The 17,656-nt window shown below is 38.0% G+C and overlaps 1 protein-coding gene across 3 annotated transcripts in view; it reads left to right on the forward strand.

Moving 5' to 3' along the window:
* Positions 1-17,656, forward strand: part of LOC149774027 (E3 ubiquitin-protein ligase TRIM45-like) — a 204,706-nt gene that overhangs the window by 3,406 nt on the left and 183,644 nt on the right. For all 3 annotated transcript variants that reach the window (XM_089945912.1, XM_089945913.1, XM_089945914.1), the window contains exons 2-4: positions 8,566-8,589; positions 14,943-14,966; positions 16,837-16,860. In XM_089945912.1, the coding sequence (XP_089802038.1) occupies positions 8,566-8,589; positions 14,943-14,966; positions 16,837-16,860 (72 nt within the window). The remainder of the gene's footprint in view (positions 1-8,565; positions 8,590-14,942; positions 14,967-16,836; positions 16,861-17,656) is intronic.

The raw sequence follows: 17,656 nt of genomic DNA on the forward strand, positions 1-17,656 counted from the left end.
TGATTGAAATGGGGGGGGGGGGCAAAAAGCAGTTGTGATATTGCAGATAGGAACTAATGCCCAGCAGAAAATGGTTATTAATGATATTGTTGGAGTTGTACATAATGCTCTATCGGTGGAGGGAACGTGGTCAACATGTTGGACTCTAGGAAATGCGACAACAATTCATTCGACGCAAAAGGCTAAAAATCTCCGATACGAATATCTGGATTGTCGACGATCGCATCGAATGGTCAAAGTTAGTATATTTGGCAGTGTAGAGAATTAAAATAATGTCTAAACTGCTCCGAATTGTCTACGATAAACCAGACACGGCGTCGAAGAAACCGGTTGGGAAAGAAAAGTCACAGGCACGATAAAGAAAAATAATAGGTGGTTATGCACGAGAGGAAAAAAACAATCAGCGTCAGTTTGATCTTGATGTTAAATTTATCATGACCCTGAAGCAATAACAAAATAATAACTGCACCTAAGTAACACAATAATGCTGTAGCAATATTTTCCTAATGACATACGAACATTTACCGTGGAGAGAATCGGTAGTAGTCTCGTCGACACACGCGAAAATGTTGCATTGACATGTATTGAATGTAACAGACGTAGGGGAGTAAGTTTCCTCAGGCAAGCTCCACCGCGCTGCGACTGAGGTCGAGCCGTGTCTGCTAGGGTGTATCCAACTTGTTGATAACTGGATATCTTCACGAATTACCTGTGATTGTTGACAGACAAATCCACGTTGAGGAGCTGATGAATCTAGTCCGTAGATTGCAGGCTGGCCAGTACATCTTACCACGCTGAAAGTTATATGCGTGGTTATACTCCAGATGCGATCAGTTGCTCTTGCATCAGCACCCTCACGTTCATCAGGTTCATTAAATGCGCTACTGTCACGATGCTGCCAGTACTATTTGTTGTAATAGATTTCCTGGTGATTTTCGTCGTGATGTGAGGTTTTCGTGATTGCATCGATAGGTTTCATGTTCATTCCACTCGTGACTTATTTGTTCAACGCGGTATCACGTGAGATAGGATCGCAACACATTCGCATGATCTGTCCTTGCTCAGTAATCTCTGCGCTTACTGATATCGAAACAATCGCACATTAAGTGTCCGATTAAATCGATCAACGAGCGCCTAATCACAATGTAACGCGGTGTGTTCACGCTTGACATTAAATATATGTTGTAGCATCCGCATTGATACTGCACCGATAACTTCTTTGTCAGGATCAACCTACAGCAACTGTGGAGATCGCAGTCGATTCACAGGTGAGAGCGGCTTTTACTTCTTTTTTTGTCGATAGTGGTTCTGCTTCTTTGTATCTGCTTGCAACTTCGACGACAGTCAACTCGTATTTCTATGTGCGCAGTTTGCGTGATGTGCGAATGAGTAATGTAGTAAAAACAGCATATCTGCCTGATCAACTTCGTATGGCATGCTGACATCAAACCGTCCATCCTGGATCGTTTTGGTACGTGGTAGTTAAATTTGCCATATTGCCTGTCGTGACAACCAATCTGCCACTGCAGCACGCATGAAACTTGGTGTATAGGCGGGTTCGCTAATCGCTGCTGTACATCTTCAATATCTTCTTGGACTATTATAAATCGATTGCATAACGTTTTAATCGAACAATTAATTGTCTTCTCCCACTACTAGTTTACCACACATTGCTGATCTTGTCAACCATTAGGCGACTGATTCTCGAATGTTTTTATTTTTTTATCAATCGCTTGATCAATCGTATTTACAGGAAATTAGCCTGGGTTTGGTTGTTTCTCAACCTGAAAATGAGGTGACTAAATTGGAGAAAACTTTATTTAGTGGCACCATCCGTAGATGAATAAAGATGATATGATGGTCTTAAGGAATTCAAAGAAGCTGAAAGGGATACTAGTGCTGAACTTTTCACTGATGTCGATGATGCGCACTCCGTAGAGGATCTTGACGGATCTAGTTGTTTACGATGATGTGATGCTTGACAAACAAACAAATCCGGCCAGAATATTTTCACGAGGCAGGCATATGGTATTTACGTTACGTGACGATACCGTCATATCCCCGAAGTGATCAGATATAACTGTACGTTTTTTGTTATTGTTAACGGCGTTGACACATACGCTGAGAAATCTTATTCAGACTTGGTGTCCATATGACGTGGATAGAAAAAAGTTTAGAAACTTCTTTGCACATTCTCAGAAATCCCGCATGGATTTATTACACTAAGTTTACATGATCCAGCAACACGTTATCAAACTAGTCTTGATAAAAGCCTTGTATTAAAAAAAACCACTCACTGTATAATGAACCACGGAACTATTAACGAGATTGTCTCTGAGATTAAACAATTACAGCAAGATAGTCTCGTAATTCAACTCGATGTTGACACAAATCAACGACGGTTTTGAGATGATACAGCAGCCAAGCGAGGAGGTCAGATAAACGCTAGGGGTAGAATATAAATGTATCAAATTACTCCAACGAGAAATATAATTGTCATTGCCGGATTTACGTGAACAACATGAGATTGCTAAATTTGTTCCACTGGCAAGCGCCATTGAGGAAATGCTATCAGAGCCGTCTCGACACTATGAAACTCGAGCGGCTGTAAGTGCTCTTACGAGGCAGCTAAAGAAACATGTGCTTGAATCCGCTAGGATTCCTGAATCCATGGAATAACAACGTCGCCAGTACAATGCAAATTATCGAGAAAAGAAATAACGACAAAAAATATTTTAATTTTTGTTATTTGTTTTGTAATGGTGGGCCGTTACGATCTGTCACGCAAGTACAAACTGACAGTCAATCCTTAACCGAGCGTGTCCAGAAAATTACCGTCTTGGTTGGCTGGACGAAAATGTATTCGTGGCAGCGATGGATTATGACATCGTAAATAAACAGGATTAACGGGCACTAGCACAATCGAATGACCCAGTGGGGCATCCGGAGAAAAGCTTTTAAGAATATATCCCTGCTGAGCCTGCCAGTGGGATGATTATAAAGACTTTGTTTTATTGTATTAACATATTTCCTTATAATCATATGTTGGATATTCAATCAAATACTGCTCGAAGAGCGCTCGAAGATTGGTTTGTGTATTTTCATATTCCTGCGCAATCACACTGACGATTTCTCCTATTTGAGGAATTGGTATGCTACTCTCCCGATGTGACACTCCTAAGAAGAGGCTCCGGTACTATGGGGTGTTCATAAAAAAAAACTGTTTAAAACGGTGAAAAATTATGTAGCCGTGACTGTCTTGGTCCAACATAAGCTGACACTTCTGGACATCCCAACACGGTTCTGATCAATGACTTATATTTGTCAGCGTCTTTTTCAGACGATGTTATTTCAATGGCTCGTGTACTCTGATAGTGATCTTTGTTTCTTTTCCCATTATTGATTTGATTCTACGCTGAAGTTCATCATTCAATTCTTCGATTTGATATGATCCTGTTAGTACGATAACGACTTTCCAGCCTCGGGCGGGGGGAGGGGGGATCTTTCATCAGTCTTGATTTTTTTGTGAGAATACCAGCGAATTGTTGGTGGATAATTCACGAAATGATTTTTCTCTGATTACTAATAAAGTCATAATTGTGCCAGTGCGATTTCAAGTCACCGTCCATTGGTGGATTTTATCGGAGTTGGAAAACTGATATACAATTCCTGCCGCGTTGGCATCGCTGATAGCATCGTGGTCGTCAGCGGTGTTTTTTTTTTTTATAGCTATGTGGTTATTTATTCGGTCATTATTTTCTATACGGCGGATTCTAAATGTGGCGCTGGAAACGTTGACTTTTTGACGTGGGTATGGTTGCGTTCTTGCGATACCGGTAATGAATATCTATAATTGCAATAAATTCATTGTCTGATATTTCTTCATGGTTTAACCCCAGTCAATATTGATGATATATTTATGCACGCATGCGTTGCCACGTACGTCCATTATGTGAGCTCATATATTTTTTTACTGGCACAGGTATATAGTTTTCGCGATAATAGTAAGGATATCAGCAACACCGACAACAGCGACATCGATTCCTACTAATGGTGATTTTACGTGCGTCGCTGATAATGTACTGATTAATGTCATTGTTTTAGCGACCAGCAAGTAGACCGCATATACAACATTGTTGATGACGATGATACGTCTGCGGTATTTTTTCGGTTCTGTCATTTACTCGTCGATAATTTCTTTAGCGATGCCTTTCACGTACATGCTTCATTAAACCGGAATGTATGTGGGATTCATTGTGCTATACTAAGTAATCAATTGCGGTGTTTTCGCGACGAACTCCAGACACCACCAATAAATCGCTGGGATTAGAGTTTTGTCTTCTACGTCCAATATAAATGTTTCCTCGGTATTTTGATTTAACACGACGGACACGGTTCAAGAAACTCTATCAGTGGAATGACGCCATGGATACCTCGTACATACCATAAATTTCGCAGTGCTGAACTCCGTTGACATCAGCTGTATGTTCGATGAAGTTGTTTTGTCTTGACCATGTTGCTGATCAAGACGCTTCTGAGATAAACGGAGTCGTATATACTACACCATCAGTAATATTTTCTGATTGTTTATGCGCAGTTATCGATTCGTTTGTGAATTTCAGCGAGCTTAATGTCGACGACATTTGGAACTCCCAAAAAATCACCGATGACTCTAAGTATGTTTATGAGATGGCTCATAAACGTGGCTGTAAGATTATTATATTCAGATCTGAATGTGGGCATTCTATCGCTGATTGTTGTTAACAACGCCCTTATCGCGATGTCGTTGTTGTCAACATATTTCATGGTTGCGGCGTCATCATCCGATTCTGGTTCCTTCAAATTAACAATACTATTTCCGCCCATATTGATTTCGCCGGTCATTGTATCGCCGGCTTTATCAACACGTGCAAATATCTCTCATTTGGTCTCTACGATTGATTCCTACGAGTCTTTGATTTTCCACCATCAGTAAATACCATGATGTTATCGTTTCCGCACCTGAAAGTTGCAGGATAACATCAACCCATTTGATTTTTCTCGTCTTTAGCTTCCCATGCTGATCCTGAAAAAAACAACAACCTCATCCGGAACAACCCCTGCGAGATGCATAAGATCAGCAAGTTCATTTTGTGTCGCAGACACAGAGAGACCAACGTTATTTACCATCATAAACTCTTAACCTGGTTAAAACAATCACTAGCGTACTCGTGTACAACATTATGAGCCTGCACTGATGACCTTGACACAGCGTTAAGTACATGATGTATTTATGGACCGCATATGGTGGATTCGTCATTGTGTTGGTAATGTTGAATACTGGATTGGAGTACTTTGCACTCTGCTAGCGATTCTGCTTATGTACTGTACAGATTTTCTCGGTGGGGCAAATCCGAACAAATACAAATAAACAACACTACATGAATCAACCGTTTATGCTACCCAGTGTGTAACGGGACCAGAACGGCCATCGGGATTACTGATACCAGTTTCAACAAGCTTTGATGGTTCCGGTGTCTACTCACACATAACAACACCCTTGATTTTTTGTGTATGTTTAAAGCTGAGCAGCATCAAGTAAATCAATATTGGACATGGGGAGCTTTATCGAAACGTTCCTGGTAATATTCGATCCCATCCTTGTTTTTGAGGTGTTTAATCCGTGTGCTGTTACTTTTTTCCGTGCCATGGCAGCAGCTGTTCGAACGGTCCGTGCAACGCCGCTGACTTCAGAGATATTTTTGCCCAATAATCCTATTTTGATGCCGAGTACAGCTTTTTAATCTGTCCAGGGGTCAAAGCAAAGTTGACGTGATGATATGGCATTATAATATTAAGAACTCTATGAACATTTACATGTTTTCAACAAGCGCATGAATAACTTTCATTCGTCCACCAACGCCCTCAAGCAACATTGTTTTTTTCGAGAGCATAACAGCGATTTATTTGTAACCACTAGGACCTGCCAGTAATACAGCTATTCGAGTTCGGAAGTGTATGTCGCCACCGATTGCATAAACAAATATGGGTGGTCCACAAAAAGACAAAGGATCGGATAAGTCCCGCTGAGATATCTGCAGTCTAGAACCAACATTCTGATCACCCCTTCCTTGACTGTCATCAACCGCTGATACGCACGTGCAACATGATTGTATTTTAAATTCACCAGCATTTCCTCGAATGGTTCATGATGTCCATTTATTCGCAGATAAACTTCACTGACCTCGAGCATGTCAAAGACCATTGGGTTTCGCTCTCATGAACCTACTCGTTAGTTTTCCTGAAGCACTAGAAATATATGTCCTGGTGCCGAAACTCCTTGCTTTGATGCTATCTGCTATGTGAATAACCCAGCACCGTTACTCTGGACCTTGTCTGTGGTCATCGTCAGCCACCATTGCGTTGTTTTACCGCCGTCATTCATGAAAAGAGAGCAGCCGGTGTTCATCAGCAGGTGATGGTGTCATTGCTGGCATCTACAGGACCACAACGAAAGCTTTGTCAGTTTCACCTTACCAGCCTCAACGGTATCGGGGCACCTTATTGCATCGTTGTCCGTGGCTTTTTGAACTAATAGTATTGATTTTATTAGCACCAAAAATAACTTTTCTGACATTATTTGCAGAACCCAAAGATGTGCGACAGTAGAATAATACATGAAAATCTGTTATTGTCATGTAACATCGATCGACGTGCTGAGAATCACTGTTACGCTACGGTTCTGGTGGTGATCACTGGTGTCCTTCGCGAACATCATTGATGGACCGGCGGATCGCGAATAATCATCGGAATATCTTGCCAGACCCAATATGGTCGTAGCAACGTAGACGTTTTCGACACATGATTCAATGTAATGTCCATAAAATGCTGACCGTAACACTGTTAAACAATGCCATATCACCATTATTAGCACAACCAACTCGATCTCCAACTCCGTATGCTGTATTATCTGCTTTCAAATTGGCCTTCCATCTGAATAAATGCCACAGGTGGGCATGAAATATCTGCTTATACCATGAACTTGCACCTCGATTTGTCAATGTGCGACAGATGCACGCGCATCATAAGGATAATACTGATAACCACGCACTGATTCATCTTGGAGGTCTGTCGCGTCCATGTTAAATGCGGTATCAGATACACGCTTGAAAAGTTTATGATGTTATTTGTTGTTTAAAATGATCGTCGATCTAGGCCACTTCCCGCTTCCAGACTTGCAGTTATATTTATGTTCGTCCACGTTTCGGCTTGTTTTGTCAGAGATGGCTCAGCAGCTAATTATTTCATTCGCTCATTTCCGGCTTGATTTATTGTTTTGCTGACACTTGCTGGCATCACTTCGACGTTGGACACTTTTACAGGCTGTGGTTTTCGTCGTACTAATTGCGGGAGTCTGTCCCGGATTACTGAGAATGCTTTACCAGCAACATCACCAACAGTGCCACTACCCTTATCATGAACAACTTCGCTTTCACGCCCAGATCATTTGCAATCGGAATAGCTTTTGGGGATATCCTTCTAAATAAACCTTGAATAACATCACATCTCCACAGATTGATGTATAAACCGGTAATTGTGAATTTTTCAGCCTAACCATTTCAGGTCCACGTTGGACATTGTGTATAATCATGTTATTTTGCTATCGCCGATCTAATTGATCAGTCACTGTAGTAATCGTTGGTAATTTCATCACTTAGTGCCAGATAGACGCCGCTGTCCTTGACTACGCCGGTATATAAAAGCTCACAAATATCAGCTGCTTCATTGATGATTTCATGGAAATTATTCCTCGTCTTTCACCAATCAAACGTTCTAGTCGATCAACATCAGCGAAGATTTTGTTTGGACAATGTTCATCTTGAATAACCGGCCAGGTTTGTTTTCTGTGATGTCGATCGCGCGTGGAAAGGCCACTTTCGGTAGCTCCTTCAGGTAGTTCATCGTTCGGATCTGGATGTTGTTCCAAATGGGTCAAAAAGCTGTATTTTTAGGAGGACAATAGTCCGTTTTGAGTTCCTCGGAATTTTATATATTGTCAAATTTAGCAATAGTGCTCCTTTCATTTTGGTATTTCGGATATTTTATTTGGGCCCCAAGCTAGCCGAGGTTGCCTACTACATCAATTCTGACCCTCTCACCCAGTCCCGACAGATTTAACATTATTAGATTTGGTCCAGCTTTGAACATGGTGTTAAATTTATTTTTGTCGGAGTTATAACCCACATTAAGATAGTAAGTTAGCACATCTAAGCTTATCAGGGTGTTTAAATATGTAGTGTTTACCTAAACACATTTAATGTATTGTATGGAGAAAGAAAAACCATTGCATATTTTGAATCATTCTATCCCTTAAGGATAATGAAAAAAGGAGACATTGAAATTAATAGTTTTAAATACCAGTAGAGTAAGCCAAAAGGGGCATTATGGTAGAAATTATGTTCCAGTAAGGACGTATATTGTATTTACATTTGACAATGTATGTATAATTATATAATCTCTCTTTTGAGACCAAATTAGTGAAGTTTATTTCGCGTTTCTAATTCTATATGTATTATAATCTTTCAGGAAGAAAGAAAAAAGAAAGAAATGGTAAGTATATCATGTCTGTTTTCAGTCAAAGTTACAAAATTGTTTATTCCTGACGGCCGTTCTGTGGTTGTTAGATATGTACAGGTATCACAAACTGTTCATCGAACTCGACTCATCTTTTTGGCATGATTGTCAAGGTTATTAATTCATTGTAATGCTTCTTAATCTTTTGGTGATTAAATATCTATACGATCATTTTGTATTCAGTGAATATCACCTGAACAGTTTGTGATACAAGTCGAAATGGTAAACAAGTTAAGCAACACGTATATTAATATTAATGGTTCGAAGGATTGAAAGAAGGTGGAAATTAAATTTCGAGTCCCCTCATCATTAGCGAAGTAACGATCAGCGTGTCTGAGGTTTTGGTTAGGAAATGTAAAACTCGAGGCTTCTAGAGGTTGAAAACCAACTTTATCACCTATAAGTATCACCACTTATGGTATTTGCCAATTACTAGTTATGCTATTCTTAGGATTAGTATGTTGACTGAAACAAGCTGTTAAATTGATTGTTTTGGGTACTATAACCCACGTTAAGATATTATTAAGTTAGCACATGCGTTATAAGGTTGAACTGGACATTCTTAATCAGGTGCACTTCCCATAATATATCGCCTAGGCTAGGTTATTCATCAGATTCAACTACAATAGGCACGACTTAAGTTATTCTGAAAATGGCAACATTTAACCGACAAATTGATATAAGAAACTTTGTATGCATGAACACAGGCACGCTCACAAAATAATAATACTAATAATGTGGACTTTGTATAGTTACTAATCTGTATAAGCCCTAAGCGCTTTATAACATTAGACAAACCTATAACATAACAAACATATATAATGATATTATTACAAAAAAACAAACAAACACCATGAAATTAGAAAAGATAAAAACATGCTGAAAATATATAAGGTAGGAAACATTATTAGGTCTTTAAGTCTGTGCGTTCGAAATAAGTGAGTTTTAAGAGCACTCCTGAATGGGATCACTGTGTCTTTGTGTCTAAGTTTAGTAGGCGATTCATTCCACGTTGCTGGACCCTGGTATGCAAAAGAACGTTGTTCAAACAGACATATACATACACACAGAGACACTGACACAGATCACACTCAAACACACACATGACACAAACACACACACACACACACACACACACACACACACGAATGTGCTGATATGCCAATGCTCTTATGCATTGATAATGTCTTTAACTAACATTACACAAATCCAACGTATTGTGTTAATCTACCAGTCAGTGAGCACATACAATGCATGATTCCGTTCCAATCGCTTCTTATTGCAAGACCAACCCAATAAACTCTGATCACAAAATGATCCCCACATACTGATCTAAAACAAGAATGAATTTTTGTTTGACCAAATCACTATTTATACGCATAGTCACTGGCTCATCGTCAAATCATGTGACACGCTAAACTTAATAATCCCCCAAAAAACGAATAGTAACCTACCGGAGACCAAAAAACCTCAAAGATGTCCGAGTCGGGGCAAAGCTAAGATAATCACTACATAAGACCACCCTAATAAATATAGCCCTTGTGGCGATGAAAAGTTTTAAACCATTGAATACATTACAAAGATCAACGCGTTCTCGTGCAAACCGACTTGCGAGAAAATAAACATACATGATCCAAACAGAACGTATAAAACAGAGAATGTAATTTATCCCATCACGTGCAAGAGCTGTAGCTTTCTTTATGTCGGAGAAACTAAAAGGTTACACATACGGATCAGTCTTTGCTGATCTAATTCGATAACAAAGAAGGTGTACATAAGTCCAGTCGCAGAACACCTCTAATCCCGTGGCACACTTTCAGTAGTCTAACACTTATTGCAGTTGCTCACAAGCGCAACTGGAGTTCCGAGACCAGAAAGAAAAGGAATCTTTCTTGATACACCGCCTTAGAACATTGAAAACAAAAGGTTTAATCCAAGAACACTATACAAAGATAGCTATGCACAAGTAAAATTATCATCTGTTTGCAGCCTGTATATTTTATTTAAGTAATTATTTCAATTTCCTTATTACTCACCAATAACCTATAATTACTATTAGAAATAATGAAATATCCAGGATACAAATTGCGGCTACTCAAATTTACATCAATAAAACTGTGATGTAGCTTTTGATTTTATACAATACAGTTAGACACAGAACTATGATGTCTATTACAAGAAGCAACGATACACATGCAATGGTTGCTGTTCTAGGTCTTAAAATATCTAAAAAAAAAGAAGTGTAGCCAGTAAGTGAAATATAAGTCAACAAACTCACTATTTCCATAGAGAACACTGAAAACGGTAAAAATACACAGTTTTGTGAATCAAATTCTAAATAATCTTAACTGTCCCATCGGAATATCCAATAATATATAATGTTCCCAATGAACTCCAGTTGTCTCGAAGTAAGTAGTCTTGAATGTCCTGATATGCTATAGTCTTGAATGTCTGCATATAATAATGATACAGTCAAGAAGGTCTTGGAATGAATTTAAAATAAAATCAAAGGTAATGTATTTTAATCCGAAAAGTCAATTAGCACGTTAGGAATTCCAACGAATGATTTAAAAATATTTCCTTTCAAATGATTTCTAATTCCATCGCAACTAAGCTCAGTTGTTTCCCAGAAACGGATCTAATATTGGGATGAACATTATTTTCTTACAAGCTCACTATTGTATGCACATCTCAAGTATTGGCCTACGACGCAGTAGAATATTATGGGAACGTGATCATTCTAATGAAAAGTTCATCTAACTCGTAAGCAAGGCTTGGCCTTAAACTCAAGTATTAGACAATAAATTGCTTACAACTTGTCATACAAATTACCACGTGGATACTTATCATCTCAGGTAATTTTATCATTTAAAGCCGTGCCCCAGAAGAAGAAAAATATGTATTTCAATACTAACGTTTCTCACTTTTCGTTCTTCAAAAACGTGCTGAAATGTCAGATACTTTTATAGTCGGATTATGCTAGTGTATCGTTGAAGAATACCCACACCAGAACTTATAGAGAAGATATTTTTCATTGCTTAGTTTAAGAATTAAGTATAAAGTAGCCATTTTTTCTAATGTACTGAAAAAGCTATGTCTTTTGTGACCCACTGCTTTGTCCATACTTTTGGCTTCTAATGTACTAAAAAAGCATTGTCTTTTGTGACCCATTTCTTTGTGCATACTTTCGTCATTTTTTAAGTTCGAAATGACATGAACACATCCAAAACAATACTCTCTTCTATAATAAATCTTGTGTCCAAAATATTGGGACTAAATGCAGGTTATGGTGCCAGGAGTATATCACACTCAGTTTGTACAATTTATAACATGCAATTAGTGACGATTCGAATAAAGGAAAGATAAACAAGAAACAAACACCAAAATCAATCGTCGTTATACTTTTAAAAGAAATAGACAGATGTTCATTCTTAAGAAATGTTATGCGTTCATAGTATGATATGATTATCTCGCTTACATAAACAATTCACATTACACACATAACACTACAACTACATTATGCAACACAAGTTTGGTTCCTGGGTAGTAAGTGTTATTTCGTAATTGCATATGCCTAAACAATATAGAACATGTCCCAGAAACTTTGCGTTTGTGACCAGGACAGTGATATTTTGAAATGTATATATTTCCAATGAGAACACGGGAGTATATGTCTTTTAGTTCACATAAAGTAAAAATACAACAACATATGAATCAAAATTAACATGTATTTATACTAAAATAATAAAAAAATGACTACAACAGGTTTAGAAGTGAGTAGGTTTTCGAGATTTACGATTATACTGTAAACTACGTTCATGCATCAGCCCCAAAATGTAGTCTCCCGTCATGTATTCGTTGTACTATCGATTGTAGCGGCGTTCAAAATCCAGTATATCCTGTTCGAAGCGCTCGCCTTATTCCTCCAGGTACTCCATTTTCTCCTTACATTTATCAAGATGAGCATCAAGGATATGGACTTTGAGGGACATCCTACAGCCGATTGTGCCGTAGTGTTTCACCACAATCTCAACCAGCTCCAAATTGTTTTCGGCCTTGTGGTTTCCCATGAAGCCCCGAACCACTGCGACAAAGCTGTTCCAAGTCGCTTTCTCCTTATTAGTGAGCTTCTTGGGGAATTCATTGCGCTACAGCATATTATTTATATGTGGTCCGACAAATCGCCGACTTTGATCTTTGCCTCAGATTGCTTAGGGAAGAAGTCTTGAATGTACTTGAAGGCTGCCGATTCCTTATCTAGAGCTCTGACAAATTGTTTAATAAGGTCCAATTTAATGTGCAGTCCTGGAATCAGTACCTTCCGGGGGTTCACCTATGGCTCCCACTTGACGTTTTTCCTCCCCACAGAAAACTCGGTGCGCTGTGGCCAGTCCCACCTGTGGTAGTGCGCCTTGGTGTCCCTGCTGTCCCAAAGCAAAGATATCAGTGAAAATTGGTAAAGCCGCCTTGGAGACCCAACAGGAATGAAATCATTTTGAAACATTCGATGATCTCATCCGTTTTCATCATAGTCAAGGCATAACAGCAAGGTCTTGATGCTGTTGTAATCTTGTTTTGAGGTGAACAGAGTGAGCCAAGGGAAGAGACGGGTACTTTTTTCTACTATGGAGCAGCATGTCTCTGAGGCTCGTGGATGAGCTATCATTTGAAACGATTCCACGGAATACTTTTTCGCTCTTGTCTTGATACATTGTCCGCATACATAGCAAAATGCAATCAGGAAATAACACATACTACAGCCTCTTGCAGCCTCCTCAGAAAAATGTAGATATGTATCCACTTAAGCAGCTGGAACTAAACTGAACTGGTGGGCTTAAGACCCCTGTATTTATATCAATATTTATATTACTGGAAAGTTTTAGAAAGTTCTAGAAGTTACTCCAAGTTTACGCAGCACTGTATCTATCTAGAATGTTTGAAAAATAGGTAAGTTTGAAAATATCACTGTCTTGGACACAAAAGCAGTGTTTATGTGGAATACTAGCCATTGTCTATAATTTTGAGGCATAAACAATTAGGAAATAACACATTCTACCCAGGAACAAAAGAGAATGTTACACGTTGCTATTTATAAGCTACGTCAGAGTGTCCTTACCTCTAATAAATGTTCAAAATAGAAAGCTTAAATGTGTATTTACACTCAATTACTTGTAGACCTTTTATCATTGTTATAATGTTCAAGCTGAACAAGGATGAGACCAGACGGCTTACTTAATGCATAGCAGAAGTTGCACGTTTTAATGTACTTTTATTTAAGTCTTTGATAATCAAGGTTTTAATGCCAGGCCTTTGGCATCGTTTCGTCATAAACATTTACTGTGTCATACACTGAGCCATTGTTATCATGTAAAGCCGAGCCCAACAAGAACGAAAAAGAAACCTGCAAAGCTGCGATTGACATTACCTATCTCTTCCAGAAAAGAATTTAAACAGATGAACATGATTTATCTTAGTGTAAGATGTCTTGATTTGAAACGTGCAACTCAAACAACCATCTACTAGAAACCGTATATGAGCTTAATTTTTATGAAGTGTCATCATTGTATAATTTGCTGTTTTTTCTTGCCTGATTTCCGTAATAAAAGCAAGAATCTTGAATACTATCTTAAAAACAAATCTGATAATTTTGGTTTGTCTTCTTAAGAAGGTCATCATGACCACACCCAACAACACGTTTTTAAAACTATTTCGTATAAGAATTAATAACACAATGACCATTTTCAATATTACAAAGAAATGGCTCATGCTTCTATTTTCAATCTCCTCGAAAATATTACTTTTACTGTGCAGATTAATGTGGCATATATAAATGTTGTATTCAGTTAAAAAGGGTGCATTACGTTGACACAGTATTCCTTTCCTTTGTTAGCCCAGACGGGGCATATTTGATGACTGACGAGCTTTCTGTTTTAATTGCTGTATGCAAATATGCGTATTTTACAAGTTTCAGGAAATTATAAAAAATACCGAAACTCTATAGATTCATTTGCTTGTTTATGTCTGATCGCATGCGTCATGCACTTTTTTCCATAAAAAAGTAAATGTACTTTATGGCGGAAAACATTGCAGCTCAGTACTGGTTATCACTTTAGGATACAGAAAAGAGAGAAGAGTTAAAATTCAGAGACCTAAATACAAGCCAAGCTGTAAAATAGATTCGTTCTAACGACATTTATTCTTAAATACTCTGCTCAAGTAATGATATATGTGTTTTCGCATTGGCGATGATATGTTTAACATCTCTTTTGACTGCATTTAATGGAAGTTACATTCACATTGTCTGATATCAAATTATTATATTGTTTCAGGAAGAAAGAGAGAAAAAAGAAAAAGTAAGTATTAAGATGCTTTCATTCAGCCAGTAAGTGCACATAATGTTCATCCCTAATACACCTTTTAAAACGTATGTGACAAGGAAGGATAATAATTATAATGTATATAGACTTGGGACTGTACCACATGGTCATAGCGAGATACAGGTTTGTGATTATGTTGTATGTAACCACTTTCTACCTAACTAATTAGTTATACTGTCTGGTATAACCATCTGCAGTTCGTTTATTTACTTGTACCGCATAGTGTGAAAGTGCGCAGTCTACAACCAAGTTAGGGCTGATGATCCGAAGCGGATGGAGAGAGAGAGAGAGAGAGAGAGGGGTGTGGTGCTGACCTGTCACAAACGGTGATTTGGAAAGTATCGGCAGCCAACCAGTTTATGCTGAGATGACGGCAATTTGAGTCTGAACAGTCACTTGATTATTTGATGCTATTTTTTATCGTTATCACAGGACCACTAATTGACTTGCGCGTAAATTTAGTATGTATATGTCTAAGAGAAGTTAATAACTGAAATGTAATTTTCAGTTTAATTTAGTTTATGTAAGTGATTAGATTTTTATATTTTACATACAGTGGCTCGTGTTGTTCTATTATATATTCCTGCTCATATCTCTATTATTCCATCCATTAATTTCATATTTCATCCTGTCAATAATACCAACGTCAGTCATCTCCTACATAGCCAACACCAACGCACCATGATGAGTGGGGATCACACCCTCCTCACGATGGCACCGTCAATAAAAAGCCAACGTGTCAAATTAAAAACAATTCGTCGGGAAAATCGCTACCATCGATCACTGCAGACAAGCACACTACAAGGACATCTACATTATTAGACATGAGAACATCCCCATCCCATCGAGATCACATCTCTACGCTACTCATTAACACAACATGACGTGCTCCTTTGATGACAAACGATACTCAACATACGACATTCAGAGATTCGCCATCGGATACACACATGCATACAAAAATGATAATATATATTATAAACACACTGACACAAAAAACACACTCTCACTCACAAAACAAAACAAACAATTGAGCCAGAAAGCCCGATGCCCTAGCTGTTTATATCAAGGGGGGCATCGCTCACTTTTTCACGCAGAAAATAGTGAGCCAGAACCCCCATTAAACTGATACTGCCGTTTTCTACGTTTACAAGTGTGAATACATTCTCAGTCAATAAGTGTACACAGTGAACTTTACCGACCACCGAATTATCGTAATCGTTTAAAAAGTGCATGATATGCTATGTTAATTATTGATTATTCGGTCCTTACCATTCCAAGATTTACTGAGATGTTGACAGAAAACTTTATCCATATACATAATGTGAGGTAGCGTGCTTAACATTGGTCGATACTTCAAGAAAGGAATGAAAGTAAGTAACCTGTTTTGGAGTCTGGACATTAAGGTTTTAAATGTGCATATAATTTGGATGGTTGGTTTACATTTATTACCACGAGGAAATTGTGTTCTGTACAGAACAGTGATTTTAGTTCACACGTCATGGCTTCACCAAAAATGTATATATTTGTAGCTTATCTGCGTGACCATATTGTATCGTATGAAAGTACAGACAAAATGTTTACATTAATGTTAATTCTTGTGCTCAAAGATTTCTTAGTCATGGAACAACAACTTTGTTGATGGTTTATTTTATTGACACTATTCTACGTTATATTGATAGTTTTAGTATTTTATAGCGAAATGTAAACTATTCATCATCATTTATCTAATTTTGTCCTGCCTTACACTGGATGAATACGTGGATGCGTATATACTTCCCCTCTTGAGAGCAAATATGTAGGATATTTCATCTTGACTAATATCAGATTTATCCTATTCTTTCAGGAAGAAAGAGAGAAAAAAGAAAGAGTAAGTAAAATTAGAGTTGCTTTCAGTAAATATATCAAATCATGCGTTACTTACAATTATATGATTTCTAATATGACAATATTTATGAAAAATAATTATTGCCAACTTTTCCTCATTTTTTTACCATTACCAAAGAAGGATTATTATCAAACCCGTGTCTATTTAATTTTGTTTCGATATTGCACATATATTACTTTCGACGGAAAACGAAGTAGCATCGTTTGTTCAATAAATGCATCCAAGCGGACACTTTAATGGACTAATACATTATACGTTTGTCTCAAGAAGTGTCTATGATGATATGACATTGTCCTACCAACATTCGGTCCTGTTTAAGTATTGACTGTCGGGTCCAAACTTTTAGAAGCACTGGGATGATAACTAGTGGCTTTCTTTTTCTAAATGTATAATGTGGCTAACATTGTCTATTTTATCCCAAACGTAAAGGTCACACGAAGGAAAATGTAATAATGAAACTTGTTTCCATGTGCGGAATAAAATTTTAAAAATACCGGAAACACTTTCTTATCATATTCAACAAAACATACACGATGCGTAGTCCCTGAATCAATGATGGAGCCACACAAGATACGACGTCTGCACGGTTTCTGTTGCTACGTGACCAGCTAAGACATATTGGTATTTAATAAGGAGCAATGAGTTTATCTCCAGCAAAGTAGCTATGCAGTAACAATATTTCAAAGAAGGTGTCGAGTTGGTATAAAGCGTTAATAATTAATCTGGAGTATGTTCAATGAGATATAAAAACACACTGTGGCATACACTACTCCAATAT

This window comes from Sinohyriopsis cumingii, unplaced genomic scaffold (assembly GCF_028554795.1).
Source record: "Sinohyriopsis cumingii isolate HCF-2022 unplaced genomic scaffold, ASM2855479v2 utg000452l, whole genome shotgun sequence".
Lineage (NCBI taxonomy): Eukaryota > Metazoa > Mollusca > Bivalvia > Unionida > Unionidae > Sinohyriopsis > Sinohyriopsis cumingii.